Genomic DNA, 26,472 nt, shown 5'->3' on the forward strand with positions numbered 1-26,472 from the left:
TTTGTAACGCAGAACTTTATTGGATTAAATACAAAACAGGGATTCACGCCTATACAAACGTTTCACTAAAACACACATCAATAGATCTAATAGATAGAACTATACACAATTCACACTATATACAACTCTCTTAGCTGTAGTGCACATTTCTCGGTTTCATGACACGCAAGACAGACGCGGTGTGTGCGGAGGGGAGGGGCTGTGTGTGTGTATGTGAGACGCGTGAGTGACAGAGACGAAGGGAGAGCAGGGAAAGGAAATGCAGCTGAACGAATACGCTGAGTGATTAAAATAGCATCACCGCCACAAATTAGTCTATGTGTGGGAAACACTGTGTAATTGAGCGTCTCCTCAAAACGTATTTGGGCATCAGTGGTGGGAAATGTTTGTATTAACAAGTGCGCTGTAGCAAAGCGTTGTGTGCTTGTGCTGTGATGCGGCTGAGATACTCCCACTGCTGATGCTGTGACTGTTTTAAATTATTCTGATCCAATAGCTTTAATGTAGCAGGAGTTTAACAACTGGTGGAATTGAATGTGAACGCTGAGTAGGAGATGCAATGTCATCTTTGATTTCTTCCAGTAACTGTAATATTGCTGCTTCATCTGTAACGCGTAATGATTTCCTGTTCACTCAACTGAAAAAGTGTGATCCTTGTTCATCTCGTCTCCTTGTCCCATGTGGCCGTCTAGCTCGGATCACTGCTGTCATTCCACCAGGAGGCGTATGTGAGGAAACCTGCGTTCTGGTTTACACCTACTTTTTGGAATGCTTCAATGGGCGGGTTCTGTACAGACCGCGGAATACATCATTTTTCACTTTACCCACCCACTCTAATCTTTTTGTGGGAAACTCATTTTCCCCTCAACGCCCTCGTGAATGCATATGCATGACACGGAAAGGTCCGGCAAAATAGGCAGTCTGTGCTTTCACCTCAGTGCGCCTGTTTGTGCCACAACATGAAGCCCTCGGTGAGAAGCCTTCCTGAGAACGAAGCACTATTGGAACTCACTCTGATGGAGGTCTCTCCTCCGTGAGGCTGCTGCAGGCGGAAGACTTGCGCCACCATGTGGTCTGTGGTGGGGTGCAGCAGGATCCTGCGAGAGGCCAGACCCACCATGACGTAGCAGCCCATCGGAGACAGGCTAACGGAGATGGCATTGGGGCCGAATCTCTTGGTGTAGAGCATCTCCCCCAGGTTGTGAGGAGCCAGCGAGTAGATGGCAAGGATGCCCTCGTCAGGGAAGCCCCGCTGGCTGCTGGGAATGAAGACCGCCAGCAGCTGTCCATCTGCAGAGATGTCGCAGCTGGCATCGTTGTAGATCTTACAGTTTGGCACCAAGACGTTGACCGAGGCTACAGTGGGAGAAACAAGCTTCATCATCATCATCCTCAAGCAGCAGCAGCTTCTTTATGCGTCTTTAAATTAACTTCTTCATCTAGTAGAGAGGAGAACCACGTGGTACTGATGTGACAGGGGACCACAACCTCCCTGAGTGGTACTCTGAAGAGATCTAAAGGTGTAGCCGACTGAAATCCATGAACTATAAATTATAACTATCTATAAAGTCATGTACATGAACTACTTTATCATCTTTAAACAAACCTGTGAAACAAAGATTAGGAGGCGCAGTCGTACCATTGCTGACCTCTGGCAGATCAAATTTGGTGAAGTCCCACCACTGCAGACGGTAGGTGGTGTTGGCGATGTTGCTGGCCACTGCGGACTGACCGTCTCCTATCGACGCACCTGGAGCACAACGAGGGATGAGAAGCCGGAAAGAGTCCAGAGCAACAAGATTGCTACAAGGGCACAGCAGACCTGTCAATCAGCGTGTAGCCCCGCCCTAAAGCATCCCCTGCTTTATGGTCTGTTGTATGGTCTACTCATATTTACAATGTTTACTGAGGGAATAAATCAAGAGAGAATAGTTGTTTTCTCATCAACTTCTATGGGAGCAGAGGAGTCGCCCCCTGCTGGTCACTACAGAGAATGCAGCTTTAACACTCAAAGCTGTGATTTTGTGGAAGGTGGAGGTTCTCCTGGTGTTACCAACCATCCATCTTTCAGCTGCTGGGGAAAAAGAGTTTACCAGCGAGCACTCTGTTGACAGAGGAGTGAGTAGCTAGGCCGGGCTGCCCCCTCTCATGGAAGATCCCGGCGTAGGGCAGATACTCGGGGAGCAGGAAACGCCTGGAGAACGATAGGAGGTAAGACGCTTCAAATATAACAGAATCTTCATAACTGGTTCAATCAGTGTGCAAACACATAGAACTCAGAATCACAGAAGTTTTGTTGGCTTCCTAACAAAAGCACAACCAGGTCAGAGAGAAGACAGAAAGACAGCGGAGGTCAGATGTTAACATAACAAGTAAAGTGTTAAAGTGTTAAAGCTTCCTCCAGGGAAAACAGCTCCTCTAGAGTTGAGGTGAGAGGTGTTTCACCGCGGGACAAAACGACCCAGAGAAGGAGCCGACATCCTGGCGTTACGAGTGATCCGGTGCCTCGCTCGCTCCCCGTTATCACTGCAGAGAGAGAGAGGGAAGAGCTTAGAGAAGAACACGGCACAGTACAGAAACCCAGACGGAAAGGGCTACTGGTACAACACCTACTACTACAACAGAGGTAAAACTACCACTAATACAGCCAAAAGAAACCCTGTTGACCGAATATGTACACACAGTGGAGGAAATAACTATTTGATCCCTTGCTGATTTTCTAGGTCTGCTCACGCTCAAAGAAATGAACGGTCTATAATTGTACGGGAGGTAAAAGGTAAAAAGTGACACTAAATATTACAAAATACATCAAATCAAATCATATAAAATGTATCTCTCTCTCTCTCCGGCACCGTCGCGCTTTCTGCGCAAAGCGGTTTAAATGAACAACAACAATAAATGCAGAGTGCTGATCAAGAGTTTTGTGCAAGCAATTTAAGGTCGCGATTCTTGTCCCAAATATGTCAGGCTTCATTCAGTGATTGAAACTGAAAGTTTTACAGTGCCGACATTGAACGCTCCGAGCGAGCTGTGCCATAAACACAGAACTTTTCCTTGGCATGACACGGCAAATAATCAAAGCAGTGCATGAAGCTGTTGTAGCCAATCTAGTCTATTTTATTCATGCAACATAGTCAGTAGTCAGGTGCGTGCCCACCCGCTAAGCACACACAGTCACGCTGCAGTTTTTAAATTTTTTTTACTTTTGAATATTAATTTTCATATTCGAATATAGAATATTCGTTGAAAGCCCTATGTATATGTAAATACATATGTAGGCATACGCGCTGCATGAAAAGTGGGATTTTCGGCAGTATGCGGCACTGTAAATTGTCGTGGAATTTCAGGTTTGCGGCTGTTCACGGCAATTTGCGGGCAACGCCGAAAACTGCCGTAAATTGTCAGAAATTGACGTGGGCCTCCCTTGGCAGTTGTCCCCCCATGTCCGCCCTCCTCCTAATTCTAGGGGAGGCTTTGACATGTAAATGAACATGCTGTGAGCTATACAAATGCAAATCAGGGTCGCAGAGGGAGTTTTAGCCCAGGTGACATTTTTTTAAAAGGTAAGAAAATCTCTGGTACAAATAGATCAGGCTCAGTAGCCTAATTATAGACTCTTACATTTTAGCTTGAATTGATTTATTTAATTCAAATATGCTAGATTACTGTGTACGCCATTAGCAATGGCAAATGTTATGTAAAAAAGATACACAAAATAACTTCTTTAAAAGATTAGTTTTAATCAAGGTAAAATGAGCATTCCATGCAGACAACATTTGAATCAGCATGAGGGGTCTGCAGAGATCACAGTCTGCTAGACCTCAACTACAGTGCATAGTGGCAGGACTACAGTGACCTTTTCTTTGGTCTTACCTAAATGCACAGAGGATGTATTAACCACACATCTTCTAGCAATGCGCTCAACTGGCAGAATGATGCTGGGTATGACGTGTCTGTTCCCTGCAAGCCCCAAACTTCTATTGGCTTTCCAAAAAAATGTCTGTCCGGGTGGAGATGAAGCCAGGAAACGTGTGCAAGAACATGTTTAAATGCCGTACCCTTTGACACAACATTAACAACTATAAACTGCTTTATAATGGCTGGTTGTAGTTCTGCTAGAGGGTCAAGGACGGGTTCCTCAAAACTGTTAGTGTTTCCACACCACTTAGCATAAACATATGCTGAAAATACTGGTCCTTCCGTATAACAATAACCTCGTATGTGATTGGAGGACCCTTAGACTCCTCGTCCAATCACGTGTGAGGTCATAGGCATGACTGATACAGCAGTACTTGCAAGACGAGCATACAAACAGACACGTGTGTGTTACTACATTCAGAAGAACTGTATCTCCAGTTCCTTTGTTTGGTTTTTGCTGCTTCGTGAATAATGGCGGGACGACGTCTCGCGTTCAACTCGCCTTCAACTCCTCTCCGCGGTCACCAACTTTCGGCCAGTCCGCAGACAGACAGAAGAAGCTGCTGATGATCTCAGTGGATCGTCTCGTCAACTCCAACAACAAACTGCCGATATCAACGAGCGGTTCGCTCCACTGGAGCGTTCGGGACTCTGCAGGTTTCTGTCCATGGAGGAGAGGAACCGACTCAAAGAAGAGGAGACGGGCGCACAATCCCACGATAGCGGTAAGAATACGTTCGATGACTGCAAGCTAAGCTAAGAGTAGCGTAGCCTCAAGCTAAGCTAAGAGTAGCCTAGTAGCCTTACAAGTGAGCAGAAACAGCTTTATTAAAGTGTGTTTTCTTTGCCGTGTCGTTTACAGGAAGCGGTGCGCCGTCTTCACAACTCCGAGACGAACTACAGGCGCTACGAACCGGAGCAAGGGTAACATTTACAGAATATGCTTTCATTCTGCGCTATAAGGAAATATATACGTATAGATACCATAGGATGGATACCGATCATGTTGTTTTCACGGACTAATCTCGCCTCATGATGAGGCGGTGACCTCGTATTTGCTCCGGGAAAAGTCCAGATTTAGACGACGTCATTGTGTGTAAGTGACACTGTTTACTGTTTCTCCTTCCTTGTTAAATGTTACTGTGACTTGAGTTTGATTTTTTTGTATTCATACCACACTCATTTAATTGTTTTCCAGCCACCTGTGAGACGTATTGTGAGACGGGACGCAGGAGCTTCAGGTTCAGGCGGACACTCATTGCGGGCGGAAGCTGCGAAGGATTCAGCGCGGAGTCGAGCGAGAAAAAGAGGGTCAGAGTTTATTTGCTGACTTTTTTTCAGGTGCATTGATCGATGTGTTGTGTCCGTACGCATCGCATCGCACAGTACTGATTCATTGTTGTTTTTACAGCCGCTGGAATCGAGACAAAGTGTGCTGGCTGATGACGAGGTGGAACGCTGGAAATCCGCCACCGTAGAGCTCACGTCGGACGGAGGGGACGGCGTTGTTGGCGGGGTCTCGGGGTGGATTGTACAGTCGCCACACGCACACGAGCCGCCTGCACAACAGACCTGCCTCGGAAAACGCGGCGCCAGTGACGGTCTACAACCCCGAGGAGGCAAACGGACAGTTTACTGAGCTGTAGTTTTTAAACCGCCGTTACCCAAGTGTGGGCAGATCCTCACTTTGTATGTAGTTGTTGTTTGTGTGTTGTTAATAAAGCTCTTTCTTTGCATAAACATGTGGCAAATGTTCATTTTCTCTATAAATTCATTGATGTCCTGGTTGGTATCCTAATAATAGTGTAGTAGCCTGCATAGGATGCAGCCTATGTCATGGTTCGTTTCCGACAATTTGTGGCACAGACAAACGCGACGTGCGCGGGTTGCAAATTGTCGGAAATTGTCGGAAATTAGGGAGATTTCCGGGCGTTTACGGGGGCGAAAATCTCACTTTTCATGCAGTGACGGTGAAGGCCATAAGAAGACAGGGGCGGAGCCTCATCTTCCAGCAGTACAATGACCCTGAACCGGGGTGGCCACACTTTTCTGGCTCACGGGGTACTTTTCAATCGACCAAGTCATGGCAATGTACGCCAGCTGGAAGAGCAGTGAAGGGGGTTCTACCAAGTATTGACTTGGAGGGGGGGTACTTATGCAGCCAGCAGATGTCTTTTATTTTCTCGTCATTGTTTGTCACAATAAAAGGTGTTTTGCAGCAGTGAAAATGTTCGTTAACAACCTTTTTTTCTGCGTCTGCGTCGTTGCGTCGACGCACTCATTTCAATTCATGGTTCTGCGTGTGTTGCAGAGCAATTCACCACCAAAACAACAGGTGGAGAGACGTGTTTTGTTGAAGACGACCTAGACAATATGTGTCAAACTCAAGGCCCGCGGGCCATATCCGGCCCGGCATGCAATTATATCTGGCCCGCGAGATCATTTCATATTATTGTTACTAATGGCCCGACGATATGAAGCGCTGATAACAAAATAAACTACAGATCCCATAATGCAGCGCTTCAGCTGCCATGCCGAGCGCTTTCCGTGGGGTTTCTGGCTGACATAACCGCACGTCTCAATGCCTTAAACCTCCAGCTCCAGGGACGTGACCGCATGATCACTGACATGTATGACGCAGTGAAGTTGATTTTATGGGAGACACAAATGCACCAGTGCAACTTGCACCACTTTCCCTGTTGCCAAGTAATGCGGCACAACGGTGTTCCCAAATACGCACTTTGCTGATAAACTGAGCGGACTGCGCACGGCGCTTTGGTGATTTTAAGGAACAAAAAAAGAATTGAGTTGTTTCGCAACCCATTTGCCGTCGACGTGGAAACTGCACCTGTGCAGATTCAGATGGAGCTGATTGAGCTGCAGTGTAATGGGACACTAAAGACAAAGTACGACACTGTTTATTCACTCCAGTCCCAGCTCCGTCTACATGCGACTCTGAATTGACTGAATGTTTTGCATCGTTATTTGTTATTACTAAAAAGCACACATTTTATTTATATTTCCAGGTTTTGTTTTGTTTTGCAGTATGTTCATATTTCTAACTTGTATAATTTTGACAGGAGATATTTTTATGGAGAGTAAAATCATTTGTGATATTTAAAATCTAAGGTTTTTTTATATAAAATGACAAAAGCAAAGAAACTAAAATGTTTTGATTTGTTATTTTAATGTTTACTTAAAGCACAAGCTGTCACAATTTTTATTTATTTTTTCAGGTGTTTTTTTGCAGCATGTTCATATTTCTAACATATTTCTAATTTTGACTAGATATATTTTTATGGAGAGCTATAAAATAGCTAAAAGATATTTTAAGTTATTTAAAGTATAAGTTTATTTATTGCAGAATAACATTCCTGTCTTTTTGTATTTATATTTATGTTAAAAGAAACATTTAGTTTTAGTGTGTTCAATAAATGTTTATCCTGTTCGGCCCGCGACCTGAAGTGTGTTTTGAATTACATCTATTCTAACTTTTGTTAACGAGACGAGACGAACATGTTGGTGGTTGACAAAGTCACGATACCTTTTCCTCCTAAATTTGCACGCACCCAACAGACAACAGACAGGCAAAGTACGGCGGATATTAAAGCATCATGATGACGTCATCCACGAACACAGAACGCTCACTTCGGTGCAGCGGTGGTTCTTGTGCACCGACTACGGACCGCGAAGACTATTTTACGCTTCGGCGAGTTTGAATGTGGCTTCGTTAGTTTAGCTCCGCTGTCTCGGTTTAGCTGACTGTTAGCAGACTGAAGCCGCGCTGCTTCACAGAAACATGAAGACCCGTTTAACAGACTGTCGGACCTTTCTGCTCTGTTCTCTGGCGACGGCAGGCAGCGTTTCCTCGCTGGATGAGACGCTCCGTCACAAACACGTCCAACATAATAAAGTCATTGCAGGTTCTGAAGCCTCACGCATTTCAACTATAGTTCACTCGCCACATCGTGAGAAGACGGTGTTAAACCATCTCGGCCACCGTACGCTCGTTACTAAGCAACATAGAGGCGCCACACGTGACAGGTGGATCCTTTTGATAGAACCGCGCAGAGCAGGTGAAGGACGTGGCGGCACAGAGCAGGTGGAGGAAAACCCGCAGGACACCAGAGCGAAGAACTGGTCATGAAAGCAACAAATAAACAAAGAGACAAAGAGAAAGAAAAGACTGTTGAATGAAAAGTGGGGGTCCAGTTTAGAATGGCTGGTTTATGATGCAGCCAAGGGGGGGGGAGTAGTCGCGCGCTCTGTTCGCTGGTCGGCGAAACTGCCGTGCACGGTAAAAGGGCAAGAAAAACGCCTGGTGCCGCGTGGGGAATCTGTCAGAGGTACGAGCGCACATAAATAGGAGAAAATCCGGTCAATTTTCAAAATAAAACATTTTTCAGAAAAAAAATATACCGGTACCAAACGGCCCACGGACCAGTACCGGTCCGCGGCCCAATGGTTGGGGACCACTGATCTAATGGACAACCAAGTACTGCAAGCTAAACTACTATGCAGTTGTAGACAAGTTGTAGATTAAATGTGACTAAAACTAATTACATTTTTAGTCTAGTTTTCGTCGACAAAAACTGTAGTGTATAAATACAGATGAATACAAGAAACGAGACAGCATCCATAGCTTGTCATCACTTGTCGTATTGGACCCATGAGGAGACAAAACACAACTTACTCCAGCTCCTCAAAGTCCACGTCACTGTTGTCCATGGCGCCGGACGGGTTGCTGGCCGGACTGTTGGAGGAGGACGACATCGCCCGGAGGCGGTTCTGCTGGTAACGGAGAGAACGCTGGCGAATACTGTCCCTCCTCGACAGGTACTGGATCATCCTCTGGGCGTAGTAAGCAGCTGGAGAGAGTCTACAGAGCACAAAGGGGAGGTCAGTGGGTCGGATAGGTGGTGGGACGGGTCAGTGGGCCTAATCGGATGGTGGGGGCGGGTGGGGTTACCTGGCTGGGTCGGGGTAGATGGGGTGGTCTCTGGATCCAGACATGTCGTAGCGAGACAGCGATAACAGAGATGATTCCAGCAGTCGCCTAGATGAAGGAGACGTTAAAAGAGAGATTGATAAACGACTTACTGTGAGAAAGTTTGTCAATCATGATTGATTAACGAGCTGTTGAGTAAATTATTGACAGATTGTCAATCATGGGACTAGGGTTGTCACAATACCAAAATTATGACTTTGATACCTCCCAAAATATTACGATACCTGATATTTATCACAAATAGGATACTGGAATATTTATCTATGATAGTAATAAATCTGTAAGGTTCCTTTTTTACCTGGAATCTGTTTGACTGTCTGTGTGATAAAAATGATTTACTTGCATATAGTTTGATATTCTCACATTCATATTTTGTTAACTAAAAATAAAAATAATTAGGTGAAGATCCGCCCTCACGCTCCACCAGTATGTAGCCTATGGCAAGGAGTGTGTATTATTTGGTACAATTTTGTGTGCATTCTAACCTGAAATAGGTTATTTTGCATGTATATATTTCTACTGGACTATTCAGTAACTTATTTGCTGTCTTGCTTTGTCTTATGTTGCTTGATGTTTGACTGTTAGGAAGGTTGAGCCTGGTCAAGCTAGCCAACAAAGCTACAGGCTGCCAACTCACGGTTCCCCCGCGTGACACACGCGTTTGCATGTTTTCACACGCACTCATGCCACACATGGCCTCTATTTATTACGCAAAAAAAAAATCTGCGCTGGTTCATCTCCAACCTCGCCGACGGTAAACGGCGCATCTGTAACCCAATTCAGTGCACGTAGCATAATTTACAGCCCCTCGTCGGCTGTAGCTTCACCTACGACAACATCTCACTCGAAGGTATAGTGAAAAGTTGGCAGCTCTGTAGCTCACAACAACAAGCTAAGCTAGGCTAAGGCTACTCAGCTGTATATGGGAGAGGGAGGGTGGGTCTGCTACATGAGGGCACGTCTCCCCGATAACTCGCTGTGAGTGACGGCTGCCTGTTGCATGTGTGATAGCTGCGCAGCCCTGCAGTCAATGTGTGCAGGCAGCCTGACGGAGCGGACAGTGAGTGCGCGCTGATTGCGTGCTTTTTTTAAATTACTGGTACTAAAACATTTCAAAACCGCATTGTTTTGAACGTAAGGGTACCGCGGTACCTTTCTAGTACCGGTATACCGTGCAACACTACATAGGACATGATCTCCTGCTCTCAGAAGTAGAGTGCTGCTATACTAAGCTATGCTACGTCACAAGCAGTGTTGGGCAAGTTACTGAAAATGAGTATTTAGTTACAGTTACTAGTTACTTCTTTTAAAGGTAATTGAATTACTTACCAGTTACTGTGTATCAAAAGTAATTAGTTACTCTGGAAAGTAACTTTTATGTCTGCTTTTTAAATGTAATGAATATAAATAGTACTGAACAGTCAAACACAATAAACATATTTTTTAGACCTATTTATTGTAATCAACAGGGAAACAGTTTGCATGGAGCGGCGCCTGCAGCATCGCGGGCCTTTGATCTTTGGTCATGAGCGACGCGATGCTGTTTACATGCACGTACGGCGACTGTTCTGTGACACACAATGTTTAGTGGCCACAACTATTTCATGCTGACAGGCAGCTATTTACTTACTATTTGCCGGCCCTCCGCTTCGCGTCACAAAAGAGAGTAACGCGAGTAACAAACTCATTTCAATTTCAGTAATTGTAACTGCGTTAATTTATTTAAAAAAACACTACGTTACATGCTCGTTACCGCTAAAAGTAGTGGAATTACAGTAACGCGTTACTCCCAACACTGTTCACGAGCCACCGAGACACACCCACCTCCTCAGAGAGTCCTCATCAGGGGGCTCCACAGGCATTTCTTGGCTTAAAGTCACTGGGGGCTCCACCGGCCTGCCAGCTGTGGCCTGCCGGTAGACTCGCTCCCACTGCGCCGTGTCCTGGTTGTACACCAGGCCAACAGTCTGATCCCCACTCCGGGTGGGAGGCGGGGCAATGGGGAAGGCCACAGAGCTTCCGCCCCTGATGGTAGTAGGGGGCTGCTCGCTGGGTGGGGCTTCTAGTGTCCTTCTGCCCTCCTCGGGCTGCCAGGGGGAGGAGGATGATGAAGGAAAGGTGGAGGGCGGCTCCAGAGCGGAGGCAGAGGTTGAGGAGGCCTGGTTGGTCCGCTCCCAACGCTGAGAGACATGGTTGAAGGTCAGAAGGTTGTGGCAGGCCCGGCAGCGGTTCATGGGGCCCCTGGAGGTCGGGGGGGAGGCACTGTTTTCCAGGTTGTGAAGGACGGGGGGAGGAGGGAGGGAAGGCTGGTAGTGCATGATAATGGGCGCGGAGGTGGAGGAAGGTCCAGGCCTCTCTGGGTCCATGTTGTTGTTCAACAATCCCGGGCTGTGCTCCAGCCCCCCCTCGCCCATGCTCCCCCCCCCCAGCGGGGGCTCCAGGTCCTGCATGCGGTCAAACTCCATGAAGTAGCGGCTCAGGTTGCACTGCAGCATATTGCGGAAGGAGGCTGTGTTGCCACGGGAGCTGTCCCAGAAGGGGTGGTGCCCGCTGCTGCTGCCAGCAGCATCCCGCCCCCCAGGTTCTCCCTGCTGGGGGGGGAAACCCCGCCCCTCGGATGCAGAGGTGTAGACAGGGGAGTGGGAGGAGCTGTCCTGCTGACGCAGCACCGACAGCAGGCTGATGGAGGAGGAGGAAGTCCTGGGGGGCAAAATCCCAGGGCTAACGCCCCCCCCCCCTCACGCTCTGCATGTTGCGGGTTGAGTCAGGTCCTGGCCTGGGGGCAGCGTGGGCCTCCACGGTGCTGGAGGCGGGGGGGTTAAGGGATGCGCCGGTGCTGTAGTAAACGGAGGTGAAGGCCGAGGATTGCTCCGACGGCTGTCTGGGCTCCGTACACGCTGAGGAGAAGGTGGAGGGCGGGGGGCCGTGGTGCGGGGCATCGGCGGACAGGTGGGTGTCGGCACTGCGTCCAGTGGGGCAGCGGCTGCACAGGCACACCATGCCCAAGTGCTGGGTGCAACCCGGGAAGGGGCGGCCACGCTCAGCGCCAGGGTACTGGGACAGGGGCATGCCGGGAGGCTCTCCCACACCCGCCCCCTCCACCTGTGGTCGTGGCTGCTCAACCCCCGCCGGGGCCTCCGGCGAGCGGGACGACAGAATGTGGAGGAAGTTGTGCAGGATGGGAGTGCGGCGCACCGGCTGGGAGGGCAGGAAGGAGCGCTGACGGAAATGAGGCATCTCCACGCTGTCCATGGGGACCTCCGAATCCTCCTCGCTCTGAAAGAGACCACAACTGTGAGGCACCTCCAGGGACACAAGGACAAAGGTCAAAGGTCAAGGGCTCTCACCTGCTGGTTGGACGGGTTCACGGTGGCTGTCAGCAGGTTGTGACCAAGAGGGTCGAACCTCACCAACCTGGAGGAGGGGGGACACAGGGTTCAGTTTGTGGTCACACTTCTTATTGGAGAACATTATCCAACCAAGTCAATACTTGGATTTTTATACTAAAAGGCCATAGAAGGGAAGGAAGCAGCAGAGGATTAGATCTACTAAACACGCCCCCCCAACCCACCGGACTCTCTCGGTGTCGCTGCCGGTCTTCACCACGGCGAAGGGCTCGGGGCAGCTCCAGTCCCAGAAGTGGAGCTCGTTGTTTGTGGCGATGAGGAGCAGCTGGGCGGTCGGGTGGAAGGCCAGCGAGGCAATGGCCACGTTGCTCTCTGTGAACCAGTTCTCGCTGCCGCCCTGAGGGACCACAAGAGAACCCGTTAGAACTTCAACACATGTAGATACCAACCATCCAGTGTTTATTTTAACTCTAGGAACATCAGTTATATTTTCCCTCTGTGGTCTTGACTTTCAAAATAAAGGTCTTGCTTCTATATAGACACTGAAGCACCATGACTAGAAGCAGAAGTCAAACATGTCTTTAGATCAGAGTAACAAAGTTACGATAACCCACCAAAAAGAATTCAAAAGTTGTACAAGTATTTCTCTGAGTGGAGGCTCTATACCACATGTAGTGTCAAACTCATTCGGCCCTTAAATTAATTTTCTTTGGCCCACATGATAAATCTATTTGCTATGAGAGCTGGCCTGCACGCACCAATATTATACTACAAATTCCCTGCTTGTGTATCGGTAGGTCAATCGCGCCTCAAAGCCTGTATTACAAACCACTTGTGTCAACCTTGAATTATCCCACTTCCCAAAAAATGGCTAAACGAAAGGTGGAATTTGAAAAGGCACAGTATATCTTGCCGTGTGTCTTCTGTGAGGAAACAGTGTGACTGTAATGAAAGAATACAACGTAAGAAGACACTATGAGACGAAGCACCAAGACAGATACAAGCATCTGGACACGACACAAATGCCACAGAAGGTAGAGGAGGGAAAAAGACTGGTGTCCCAGCAGCTCATGTTCACTACAGACAGATTGAATACAGTTTTATGTGGCAGCAGAGGTTGCAAAATCACCCCCGGCCTGTTACCGAAGGGGCTGTCAACCAATATTCTAAATTTGAATATATAGTCGAATAGTTGTTAAAAACTGAAATTCAAACGTGAAAATGTATATTTGAATGTGCAAAAACAAACAAAAAAATCCCACAGCAGTGGCCAGACTGTCTGCTTAGCCTGACTGTGCTGACTGTATATTGCATGAATAAAATAGACTAGATCGGCTACAACAGCATCATGCACTGGTTTTATTTATTTGCCGTTTCATGCCATGGAAAAGTTCCATGTTTACCAGCACAGCTCGCTCGGAGCATTCAATGTCACTACTGTAACACTTCAATTAATATTAATAATATTTGTCTCAATCACAGAATGAAGCCTGCCATTCAGTGATTGAGACAAATATTGTATTTGCAATATTGTTATATTGCAGAGATTGTTGTTCCTGAGGCAGCTGAAGAAATTCAACCTGCCAAAGACGATGATGGTGCACTTCTACACTGCAGAGAGGGTGATCGGCTGCAATCTGCCGTCCCTGCAGGACTTGTTCGCTTCCAGGTCTCTGAAGCAGCTAAAAAATCGTAGCCGACCCCTCTCACCCCAGACAAAACCTGTTTGTGCCCCTTCCATCTGGCAGGAGGCTGAGGTCCATCAGGACTAAGATCTAAGATAACTAAGACCTCCCGTCACACGAACAGTTTCTTCCCGTCGGCAGTCGGGCTCATCAACAGAGCCCGGTCCCCCACTGACTGACTATAACATTCCACCGGTTACTCCCCTTCATACTGCACATGTCACTTTAACTGTAATTTTTCACTTCTCACTTTTGTCACTTCGCTAGTGCACTTTATTTTTTAATTTCTTTAAATATTTTTAATTTGATTTTTTAACTCTAACTTTGTTATCTTATTTTAAACTAACCCATAGCCTTATTCTACTAACCCATTGCGTTAGCATTTCATTTTATTTTATTACTTCTGCACTGCTGTCTTGTTGTCTATTGTCATACTGTCTACTGTCACGCACCAACCGCCAAGTCAAATTCCTTGTATGTATAAATGTTTCCTGATTCCTGATTCCTGATTAAGGTCTGCCCACTGTGAATTTCAGTTTGACAGCCCTGCTCTGAAGTGAGAATAAGAAACTGCCCTGAGGTGATTTTCTCTGGTTTACGGTGTCAATCATGACGTCATGGAGCTCAGAAATGAATATTTATTACAGAATCTGATGAAAGTGAACAGTTTATTTTGAAGCTTTGTTTCAGCTTCTTCTGCAAAACCGTCAATCATGAACGATGTGTTCACGGACCATCGTAAAGATGGTCATCAGACCTTGATGACGATTGTACTTTGTTAAATAACAGATTCTTTTTTATATTAATCCTTGGATCCCTAAAAAGTTAACAACTAAAGAGGAAGTCCAAAATGTGACCAATATTATAGTTTACTATAATGTAAAAATAGAAAAAAGTAAATAAACAAACAGGACACAGCAGAAGTTCAGAGTACTCACATGCAGGTCCCAGATCCGGACCTCCCCGTCCAGGCAACCTGAGGCCACCAGGCCTGGGATGGTGGGGTGAAAGGTCACACACCAGGGGGTCCTCCGGTGGCCCACAAGGGAGTGCAGGCACTTTCCGGTCTTCACTTCCGTTATGTAAATGTTGTGGTTGACGTGGGTGGAGGCCATCAGGGTTCTGTGAGAGGGGGAGGAGTTAGAAGAACCTACTCACACATAGAATTGGGTTCTGTGGTCTGGGTCTCACCTGTCGGGGCTGAAGGCCAACAGGAAGGTGGAGCGGGGGCTGTCGGGCACCTCCACTTTCTTTCAGGAGAAAGAACACAAGGACCCTTTAATATACATATACATACGTACATATAGACGTACAGTGATCCCTCGCCACTTCGCGGTTCACTTATCGCGGATTCGCTATTTCGCGGATTTTCATAATGCATTTTTTTTTTTTTTTGGTGCATTGTGCTCTGCATTCTGATTCGCTAAAAACTCACTCCCGCTTCTTGTATCAAAACATGCTACGAATTGTGCTATCATCTTGTCGTCTCGTGCAGTTATCTTTTTGCAAAGAAGAAAAAAGAGCGACAACAGCTGCCTGTCACTATGTTCTTCTCCCGAACAAACACACCTGCACCGCGGGCTTCAGAAGAAGAGAACACTGCAGAGCGCAGTCAGGATGCAGCGGCCCAGTCTGAAGAGCAGTGAAACGGCCTACACGCGAGTCACTGTATTTGTATACATGTAATAGTCGATAATTGTAAAAAAAAAAAAAGGTTTCTATTTCGCGGATTTCACTTATCGCGGGTCATTTTCGGAACGTAACCCCCGCGATAAACGAGGGATTACTGTATACATATACACATATATGTACACATTAACACATATATATATGCATGTATACACATAAATACACATACCTGCATGTATACATGCATATATAGAAATGTATATATGTATATACACATGTATACATATATATCTATATATACACATATACATGTAAGTATATATATAATAGGGCTGTCAACGAAGATTCTATATTTGAATATATATTCAAATAAAGTTTTTAACAACTATTCGAATGTGAAAATTAATATTCAAATGTAAAAAAATAAAAAAAACACAACAGCACCAGAGGTGCCACCGTCTGCTCTGCTGTACTTACTATGTTGCATGAATAAAATACACTAGATTCGATTGAAAAGTACCCCGTGAGCCAGAAAAGTGTGGGCACCCTGGTTCAGGGTCATTGTACTGCTGGAAGATGAGGCTCCGCCCCCGTCTCCTTTTGGCCTTCACCGTATGCCTACATATGTATTTACATATTGCTCGAAGCGTTCAATGTCGGCACTGTAAAACTTTCAGTTTCAATCACTGAATGAAGCCTGACATATTTGGGACAAGAATCGCGGCCTTAAATTGCTTGCACAAAACTCTTGATCAGCACTCTGCATTTATTGTTGTTGTTCATTTAAACCGCTTTGCGCAGAAAGCGCGACGGTGCCGGAGAGAGAGAGAGAGAGAGCGAGTGCGTGTGTGTGAGCAAGAGGTCTGCGGTCTTCGTCGTTAATTAATTTACTTATTTTTGTGTAGGTAATATGTTGTTAAATCTGTTTAAACTTAAATAAATTACCTATACAAGTAGTTATGTCTCGTTGTATTAATTTTTCCTGTTATTGACGTGTCTCATGCGCAACCAGATATTTGAATATCTGTGTTTTCAAAGCGAATACCCAAACGTTATTTTTGAGATATTTTGACAGCCCTAATATATACAGTATTTATATATATAATATAATATATATGCATGTATGTATATTTCCACATACATATATATATATATACATAATATATATATATATACATATAATGATCAAATATTTACACCTTTCTGCTTTCCTCCAGTTTAAAACACTTCAGTGTTTCCCACACATAGACAATTTGTGGCGGTGCGCCACAGATTCAACACCGGCTGCCACACATTGCGTTTGGTGTATGGGTCCTCGCTACGACTAGTCGTAGAGGAACCTATTGTATTTCATAGAATTGTTATTATTCTCACAAATCAAATGTCTTTTTGAGGACTTTACCATATTCAAAAAGTTGTTAAACTTGGCACGCTTATCAGAACTGGTGAAAAATGTGATAGTATTGGGGTCTCGCATTTGGGTAAAAAGAAATGTCTCCATAGCGCCTAACTAAATTTTCTGCCATTTTGTATTTTGTGAAAAACATGTTTTTGGCCATTTCTCCTAAATGCTATGTCTGATCGTCACAAAATTCTCTGTGGATGATTATTGGTTCAATATCTGGTTGATATCTTCTTGTTTTGGGAAGATGTGGGCTAATGAACTTCACAAGGCTTCAAATTTCTAAAATGGTACTTCAGAATATCATGGTTATCCCCGAGTGACACCTTGGGGATGTGTACTATCCGGCATATCCGACATGAGGAGTAGCGAGGACCCGTCCAATGCTGCTTGCAGCTTTAATTAGGGTCCTCGCTACAACTAGTCGGAGAGGAAGGAATTTTCCCTTTTTGAGGCCCTCATATTCAAAAAGTTGTTAAATTTGGCATGCATACCAGAACTAATGAAAAATTTGATAATTTTGGGGTCTCGCATTTGAGTATCAAGAAATGTCCCTATAGCGCCACACTTGGCCTGATTTTTCCCCCGATGCCCGATTGACTTGAAATTTGGCACACATGTGCACTTGGACATGCTCTACAAAAAAGTCAATCATGGTATGCAAATGCATCTAACTAGATTTTCCGCCATTTTGAATTTTGTGAAAAACACGTTTTTGGCTAAACGCTATGTTCGATTGTCACAAAATTTTCTGTGGATCATTATTGGATCAATGTACACCTGCCTTTATGGTGTTGATATCTTCTTGTTTTGAGAAGATATGGGCAGAATGAACTTCGCAAGGGGTGTGGCTTAATCTGGGAAGACTCATCACTTCCAGATAATTTTGCCTGCCCTCACCAAACTTGTAACACATGTAAACATTGAACCCCTGAACACACCCAGATTTTTTAAGAATATTTTAAGAATAGGGGGCGCTGCAATTAATCGTTGAAAATCTGCCCTTTTTGACTATTTTTGGCCTATTTTCGAGATTTCTTGGAGTAAAAGACTCCTCCCAGGGATTAAACCCGATTCTTTTCAAATTCGCGGAGTGTGATCTTGAGGACCTAGGCTCTAAGAATTGTATAATGCCAGAAGAAATTCCAAACTATATGTGTAGGGAGCATTTTCAAAAAAACACCATTCGGCATGAAAATTGAAGTTGTTTTAACTCGAACATAATTTATGTAATCTGCTCCATATTTCTCATACAGCATGGAATATATGAAGGAATATTTTTTTTATTTTACACCGTGCTCCTCACAGGTTTTGCTCCTCAAAGGTTAATCTGATCCCTCTCAAATTTTCTTAGCAGAGGTAAGACCTTGATAATGCTTTGAATATTATAAGAATCCGATAATCCGGTGGCGAGATGGGGCATCGGTAAAGTTGATCCTTCGCCAGGAACAACTAAACTGTTGCAACTCTACTCCACATCATCGGATTCTTTCCAATTTACACATGTTTGATGAGATTCTGGGCCTGAAAAAATGTGTAGATGAGTTGAATCAAGTGATAGCGCCACCTACTGATAACAGCAAGTGACATTTTCTAGTATCCAATTAAAAATGACAGTGTTATTTCCAGAGGCTTTAATTTCTAAAATGGTACATCACAGAGTGACACCTTGGGGATGTATACTCTCTGCCTGAAGTGGAAATACTGTGTAACTATTAGTTGTTTCCTTTTAAATCTAATCTGAAATTGACCAGACGTAGTCTTGTGATTGATATTTTTTCTCATGTATGGTATTTTGATTGGCTTTCATTTTGGAATGGTAGATCAGAATGTCCCAGTCATTGCTGAATAACACCTTGGGGATGTGTACTATCCGTCTGAAGTAAAATGATCATGGAACTATTAATAGTTTCCTTTTTCAATCTAATCCGAAATTGACCAGATATTTTCTTGTGATGGAGAATTTGAGGGATATTGGTTCATGTATGGTATTTTGAGAGGCTTTCATTTAGAATGGTAGATCAGAATGTCCTGATTATCACTGAGTGACACCTGGAGGTGGTATACTATCAACCTGAAACACCGCATCTGTCTCATGTGTCTTTTTTTAGCAAGCCCCGCACACATTGGCGTTGGATCTGTGGGAAACACTGCACTCTGACCTTTGGGAACCGGGTCTTGTTTGGAGACATGAAATCTTCTGATCCCAATGAAGACTAGAATACCCAGAATGCTCTCCCCTCTTACCTGACTCTCCCACTTCATCCAGCGGACCTTCTCCTCCACCAGCAGCTGCAGGAGCCTCTGGGAGCCGAAGGTCTTGGAGCCTCGCTCCCGGCTTAACAGGATGTGCACTGAGTTTCTCTGATGGGACGACATGGCGCTACGGCCCGCCTCGGCTGATCTTGGCTGGTCACTCCGTGTGTTGCCAGCCAATTGCCATACAGAGTCTAGGCTTGGGTGGGGGAGGGGGAGATGATCAGAGTTAACCCTCTGAAGCAGCTTTTGGTCTAACAAACTCCACATCTACAGCGTTCATCTTTGATAGGAGCAAGCAAACCAGCATAATGGTCAGTTTATTCTCTCTCCCATAGACCTTGAACACACCACGTGTCACCAAGGCTTCAGAATAAAAACAAAACAAAGATATTCTTTCCTTTTTTGAGCATTGGGAGGGGCTTAACTCTACTACACATCAACAGAGGAAATGGATGAAGGTTCTGCGTCTTAAAATGGACATTTTTTTCTTAAACCTCCACATTACATTACTTTACATTACAGGTCATTTAGCTGACGCTTTTATCCAAAGCAATTTACATTGCATTTTTAACCCAGGGCTTTATACATTTTTGCTCGGGGAGCAATTAGGGGTTACGTGTCTTGCTCAGGGACACTTCGACAGGGGAAATGGAGCAGCTGGGGCTCGAACCGCCAACTTTGCGGTTTCCGGCAAATCCTCTCTACTCCATGCGCCACCGTCGACCAGACAGCGTAGTCGATAAAAGTAAAGCTATTTGTAACCACTGAAAACCAAAAGTACCTTATCACTGGAGTACTATGAACCTAAAGTACTACAAGCCTGGAGTACAACGAGCCCAAAGTACTACGAGCCTGATATAGTACAAGCCCAACGTAGACTTCAGCAGTCTACTTTGATGCGGCATGTGGAAGAACTGGACAAACCAACGAAGAATGAAGTGTCCTTAGAATCGCAGCGAATGAGGCGCGTATGAGCCTCCCAACATGCAGCAACAAACAACTCGTGTGAGGAGAAAACACTAGTTGTATGAAACGCAGGGACGGCATTACAGCGAGCAGCAGCTGTTGCTCCCAGTGACGACATGCAGACTCACACAGTCTGAAGAACAACATCTAGTACAATAAGGAGGTTCTCTCTTGCTGGTCATGTTGTTCAGAAGAAGAGAAGTTCTTCATCATCTGAAACGTAAATGACCTGGTGTGTCTTAGCAGCTGATGCAGAGGAGTAAGGAGATGTGAAGCTTGAGGAATGGATAAGAGTGAATACCCTTACCTCCTCTTATCCCTTCATTGTATTAAACCCCTTATGAAAAGAAATGTCCACTTAGGACTGCTTCGTTTTGTTAATGTTATTTTCTCCACATGACATGAATATGTTGCGAATATGTCCGTGTCGCGACTACTACCCCGTTTGCCCCAGTGATACACCCCTCTCCCCCACCCCCCGTAGTCAATCATCTGGAAGTTGGGGAAAGTTTACATGGATTTCAAAACGATTCACAAATAAAATCCGAGAAGTGTTGAGTGCATCTGTGTTCAGTCCCTTTACTGTAAATCTCCTCACAAAGATCTAGTGTCCTCACAAGTCTCATAATAAGTAGATTGGTTGCACCTGTCTGTAATTTAATCCCAGGATTAATACACGTGTTCTGTGGAGGCCTCGGAGTGTGTTAGAGAGCATTAGTGAACAAAGAGCATGATGAAGACCAAGGAGCCATCAGAGAGGAAGTTGTAGCTGAGTATGAAGCAGGGTTAGCTTACAAAAAAATACAATCTCCATAGAGCACCATAAAGTCCATCATCACATGATGGAAAGAATACGGCACAAGAGAAGGCCGCCCCCCCAAAGTGAGTAGCCGGACAAGCAGGAGATGAATCAGAGGAGCAACCAAGAAGCTCATGGGAAATCTGAGGGGGACAATCTGTCCACAGGATAACGATTACCGTGTGAAGATGGTGACGTAAAAGATTCAATCACATTCATAAACATATTTTTGGCAGGAACCGATCAAACCTGGATATAACAGGAAGTCACTCAGAAGAAGTACGCACACTTAAGGATACACCGAGCGTATACTACTAGACCGGTGTAGCCCAGAAATACCACCAGCAACGTTATCATTCTCCTCATCTTCATCATGACCATAATCATCATTATCCGCATGATAATCATCACCACAGTGTTTCCCCAACTATTATATCAAGGGGCGCTGCTGCCCCGTGAAATTATGTCTGTGTACTGTATGGGTGCACGTCACGATCTCTTGAACAAACCCACATTAGTGTCACCATCACCTCTGTAACAATAATACACTGATGTGTAAATGTCATGTTGAATAAACATGTCCTTTTTCTAGTCAAATGTTGGTGGGATGAAGTATGTTAACTGTACTTAAGTGGACATATAAGGTACTTGTACTTATGTTACGTTATGAAATACTTCCACTTCAAAATCCACTTCATTCTTTGGAAAGCTTTAGTTACTTCACATATATTATACATATATTTGTCAGAACAAAAGTTATTCATCAATTATTTTGATGAATAATGTTGATGTATAACATTAAATTACATTATATTTGTGTTCTACTGTGTACATACCTGCATTCACTGGAATATTTTATATTTATAACAGTGTTTCTTTAGCTTTTTAGGTTGTATTTTTAAATATTTTTACAATAGCCTGCTTAAATATGATTCACATTTGTTGCGTTAATAACAGCAGGTTGGTTATTAAAATTAGGAATAAAGAGGATTCTGAAAACTTCATATATATATATATATATGGGGTTAGGGTCAGTATATATATATATATATATATACACATTTGTAGTATTACAACTAAACTATAGTTTATTTTCATTATATATACACACAAAGTAATTAGACGATTCAGAATATTGGTAGTATTAACCAAATACCTCAAACTTGTTTGCTAGCGTTAACTTATCTTTGACAAAACTCGTTAAGACATTTAATAATTAAGTCTAACAACCTGCGACTTAATTAGCTTAGCTTTACAGAGGAGTATGGAAGTCTGACGTGAGTTGGATTATTTAACCATAAAACCAAATACAGCAGAACAAACACAGCTAGCTTCCTCACTCTAGACAAACTTGTAATATGGGAGTTAAGGCCGGCGCACGCTTCTGCGTCGTTGCGTCGACGCACTCGTTTCAATTCATGGTTCAAAAAGTCCTGCGTGTGTTGCAGAGTAATTCACCTCCAGGACAACAGGCGGAGTGACGTGTTTTGTTGAAGACGACCTAGAGAGTCACGTCTATTTAGCGTCGCTTTTCACACCTCCTTGCGTCCTTGCGTGTGTCGAGACATTTTTCTAGGCTTGCCGACGCAAGCCTCCCGCAGCGCACCAGGCTGTGATTGGTCTGCTAACTACGTCCTTTACGGAGTCTCGCATTTCCGCTTTCATAGCCCGATACCGCCATTATTAAAACGAAGAATGTTTACGAGAGAACGGATCAGATTTAAGAAATTTTGTCGGAAGAAATGCGTAAATATGAGCGCTTATACCAGCCGCCAATGACGGCGTGTAGAAGTGGGTTGGATTCATGGAGGGAGATCGCCACAAACGCCGGTTTGCCGGTCGAGAGGTGCGCAAAGTTGTGGTGGAAAATACGGGACAAACGTGTCCTTGATGAAAAGCAGCAGTGTGGATGCACGGGGCAATAATGTCTATGATAAATAAATAAACAAATACATAAATAGACGTGACTCTCTAGGTCGTCTTCAACAAAACACGTCACTCCGCCTGTTGTTCTGGAGGTGAATTACTCTGCAACAGACGCAAGACGTTTTGAACCATGAATTGAAACGAGTGCGTCGACGCAACGACGCAGAAGCATGCGCCGGCCTTCAGCTCTGCCCGGATGTAACGTTATTTGCCTAAACTAGATAGTAGGTACACGAGGTTTTAATAAGGTTGCTATTAACTAAAAGGGCATATGGTAGTTAGTACCGTTTGATTTCACCGATAGTGAGATTACATAATGAGTGAAAACAAACTGGGCGGCCTACCTTCCTTTATCGACCCGCTTCCCGGCTCAACCATCATACGCTGTGCTAACAGGCTAACGGTAGCTACACTGGCTACTTAGCTAGCTCGACCCAGAACGGAGTATGTGGCCGCCGAAAAAAACAAACCGTCCGCTGCGAACATCGGTGATTATTGGTTATTGTAACGAACGCGGTGCCCACTGCAATCATTGGACATCATTTTTAGTGTCTTAGGGAGAAATAAATGTCGTCTAAGGCATCGGTCTAATGTTTAACTAGCTGCCTGATGCGAAACCGCTAACGTTACAGTCCCCAAACACGGACACGCGCGCACACACACACAGGGTTATGAATAGAGCGTCGATCACAACAAATCGAACGAAACACATTTAACAATGATAGTAATTTTATGCCATTGTCTAAACCAGGCATGAAACAAAATATCAATTTCTTGTAATATATTATATGTTCAATGTATTTTATAAACTATACATTTAAATCCATTGGGTTGTAAACGCCATCACTTGTAGCCGGGGAGGCTGATCTGGTATCGACTACTAACCCTGGATGCAGTAGCTTTTCACAATGTTGCTCAATGTCTTTAATTTCGTTAGAAAAACAAGAATTAGGTTAAATGACTTATTCTAGTTATTCAGTAATAGCGTTTGTCAGATTGACATCTGGTGGGTAGAAGATGTGAACTCATGATCAACTGATATATCCCAGTGAGCACAAGACGTAATTTCAACGTTGAAATATGGTTGAAATCGGGTTGAAATGAGGTCTGAACGTCTAAGACCTCATTTCAACGTCTTTTCAACCGGCTAAAAATGGGATGAAACATCAACGTGCCAGAAAACGTCAATTTGTTGACAAATGTGTCATGATGTAACGTAAGGTTGAAAGATAGACGATATTAACGTTAAGATTTTCATAATAATTAATGAACTGGTCGGCGAAATTTGGTCTACGCGAAGACGTAATTTCAACGTATTTAATATTTCACTTAAAACGTCATAATTATGAAACTACGGACTGCGTGCTATTAATAAGATGCGTTTAAGACATAATAATGCGGGCAGGTTCAAACATTACTTGTAAACACGTGACTCCGCTCACATCTGTAACGCGCATGCGCGAGTTCTTAGACGCCTGCAGAGCTCCGAGCGGACGAGGCGAAGTTACGGCAGCAGAGCGACATGAACGGGCTTATAGAACCACGACTACCGGCTCCAATGCTCTGTAAGTACGGGAGTGTTTGAATGAAGCACACCTGGAACTATAACCGGGTGTTTTACTTGTGCTGCCCACCCGATACGGGAAAGACGGTCCTTTTTGTTAAGCTAGTTAGCGTTAGCGCAGGTAGTTTGCTAGTTAGCATGCTAGCTTGGAGCATGCTAGCGTTCAGCATGATGACCTGGACCAAAAGTAAACATCCCAGAATATTTTTCGTGTGTTTGGTGTTACTAATGCGTTAGGTTGTTGCTGTACCCATAAATGTTATTGCATTTCACATTGAAAATACGTTTTTAAAGCAATGGGGGCTAAATACAGATTGCAAGGGTGAAGGGCTGAATTCAACAAGTTGTGCTCTGTAAACAAGAGGGACAACACATTGTAAGTTACTGCTGCTTAAAGCATGATACTGTGTAATATACCTGGAAATGTTACTCCAGAAATACCATAAGTTGCAGATGAATTGTTATCTTGTTGATAATGTAATAAGTAAACCATCTATAAATGAGGATTCTAACACACCTGCTGCTGCTGTTATTATTATTATTAGTTTATTACTGTCATCATAAACCCAAATGACCAACTTTGCCGTTGTGCTTCCCTCCTCACAGGTTTCTGCGGGTGGTGGTTGCATCTGATGTTACGTCTGATGATGGTTGTCCCTGCACTGGTCCTGCCTTACCCCTGGCTTAGTAATCCACAATATTAGAATCATTTCTGTCGTAGGAATTGGATGTACTGTACATCTTTAAATTGTTCATACTCTACACACCTTCGGCCTTGCTGTTTTCTCCTCAGGTTTCTCCCGGTTGAAGGTTTTTTACATTTTGGGGGTTTTGGGACAGGATGTTGCATGTTTACAGATTGCAAAGATGAACAAAATAAAATGATTTGAATTGAATAAACACGTTGACCAGAGAAATCTGCGGGCCAGACGTTTAAAAGACGTCTGGCCCGACGTTGAAAAGACGTTGCAAAATGGTTTAAAAGTGAAAGTTGTTTCAACGTCTATTCGTAGATGTTGAAAAGACGTTCGCGTATAGACCCGTTTTCAACGTGATTTATAATATCGGTGGTAAACTTACAAATGTGGACGTAGTTTCTTTTTAAACCTCTAAAATAATGATATAGCACACAAGAGAGGACGAAATATTACCGTATTAAAAAATCACGTTGAAATGTGGTCTAAACATAGACGTCTTTTCAACCCAAAAATGCTCACTGGGATATTATATGTGGGTGTCACTCACATCATCATACAGGTTATTGATATTTTAGGTGTGTAATAAAATATAATAAAACACACACCTGCTCCTCCCAGTGACGTCAGCAGGATAACAAGTGTGAAGCTGCAGGTGACTTTCAGTTTTCATAAAGTAACTAAGTACATTTACTAAATTACTTACTTTTATATTGTGACCAAGTACATTAACAATTTCAGGTACTTGTACTTCTTGAGTGTTTCCATGTCATTTTACTTTATGGCGTATTTTTTGAAAAGAGTAAATCATAAACTCAACACATGACTTCTATTCAAACAAATATGACATCATGCAGTTGCTGCTACCTTTGGATTGTTGTGATGCACTCTGGATAATGTAGAAAATGATGGAGGGGCACGAGAAAATTGAACAAACATTTAATAAACATCAGCTGACCCAAGATCAGAGCAATGATGTCATCTCTATATTGAGACACGGATACATCCAAACGGGTATTTATGTCAACAGAGCTTTTCTTCTACTGTTCAATACCATGTGGGAAACGAGAGGCACAAGGTTGTCATGGAGACACATACAGTCAGAAGTTCTCCTTGTAGAAGTTGAAGTTGGTGTTCACACTCGGCCTTGATAACTTTAGCGAGAGACGTAGAGCCACAGTAGAACACGTGGACCTTTCCTTTGTTCTCCTGAGATACCTTCTGGAACACCTGGACACACACGTTACATGTCTCATTGCTCGCTGTTGCACTGC

At 44.2% G+C, this 26,472-nt stretch overlaps 1 protein-coding gene and 2 long non-coding RNA genes across 3 annotated transcripts in view; 2 read left to right on the top strand and 1 right to left on the bottom strand.

Moving 5' to 3' along the window:
- Positions 1-26,472, bottom strand: part of LOC120812637 (activating molecule in BECN1-regulated autophagy protein 1B-like) — a 52,204-nt gene that overhangs the window by 13,187 nt on the left and 12,545 nt on the right. Inside the window, 13 exon segments of the mRNA XM_078097477.1 lie at positions 1,013-1,356; positions 1,640-1,750; positions 2,094-2,194; positions 2,446-2,526; positions 8,612-8,797; positions 8,888-8,974; positions 10,751-11,661; positions 11,663-12,202; positions 12,274-12,340; positions 12,498-12,670; positions 14,897-15,080; positions 15,150-15,208; positions 19,237-19,444. Coding sequence (XP_077953603.1) covers positions 1,013-1,356; positions 1,640-1,750; positions 2,094-2,194; positions 2,446-2,526; positions 8,612-8,797; positions 8,888-8,974; positions 10,751-11,661; positions 11,663-12,202; positions 12,274-12,340; positions 12,498-12,670; positions 14,897-15,080; positions 15,150-15,208; positions 19,237-19,368 — 2,976 coding nt within the window. The 5' untranslated portion in view covers positions 19,369-19,444.
- On the top strand, positions 2,520-5,658 carry LOC144390984 (uncharacterized). Its single transcript, XR_013454836.1, has 4 exons — positions 2,520-4,643; positions 4,781-5,014; positions 5,117-5,229; positions 5,330-5,658. It is a non-coding gene; the product is annotated as an uncharacterized LOC144390984 (long non-coding RNA).
- LOC144390981 (uncharacterized) lies at positions 23,023-26,157 on the top strand. The gene is made up of 2 exons (XR_013454834.1): positions 23,023-24,504; positions 25,110-26,157. It is a non-coding gene; the product is annotated as an uncharacterized LOC144390981 (long non-coding RNA).

Source organism: Gasterosteus aculeatus, chromosome Y (genome assembly GCF_964276395.1).
Source record: "Gasterosteus aculeatus chromosome Y, fGasAcu3.hap1.1, whole genome shotgun sequence".
Taxonomy (NCBI): Eukaryota; Metazoa; Chordata; class Actinopteri; order Perciformes; family Gasterosteidae; genus Gasterosteus; species Gasterosteus aculeatus.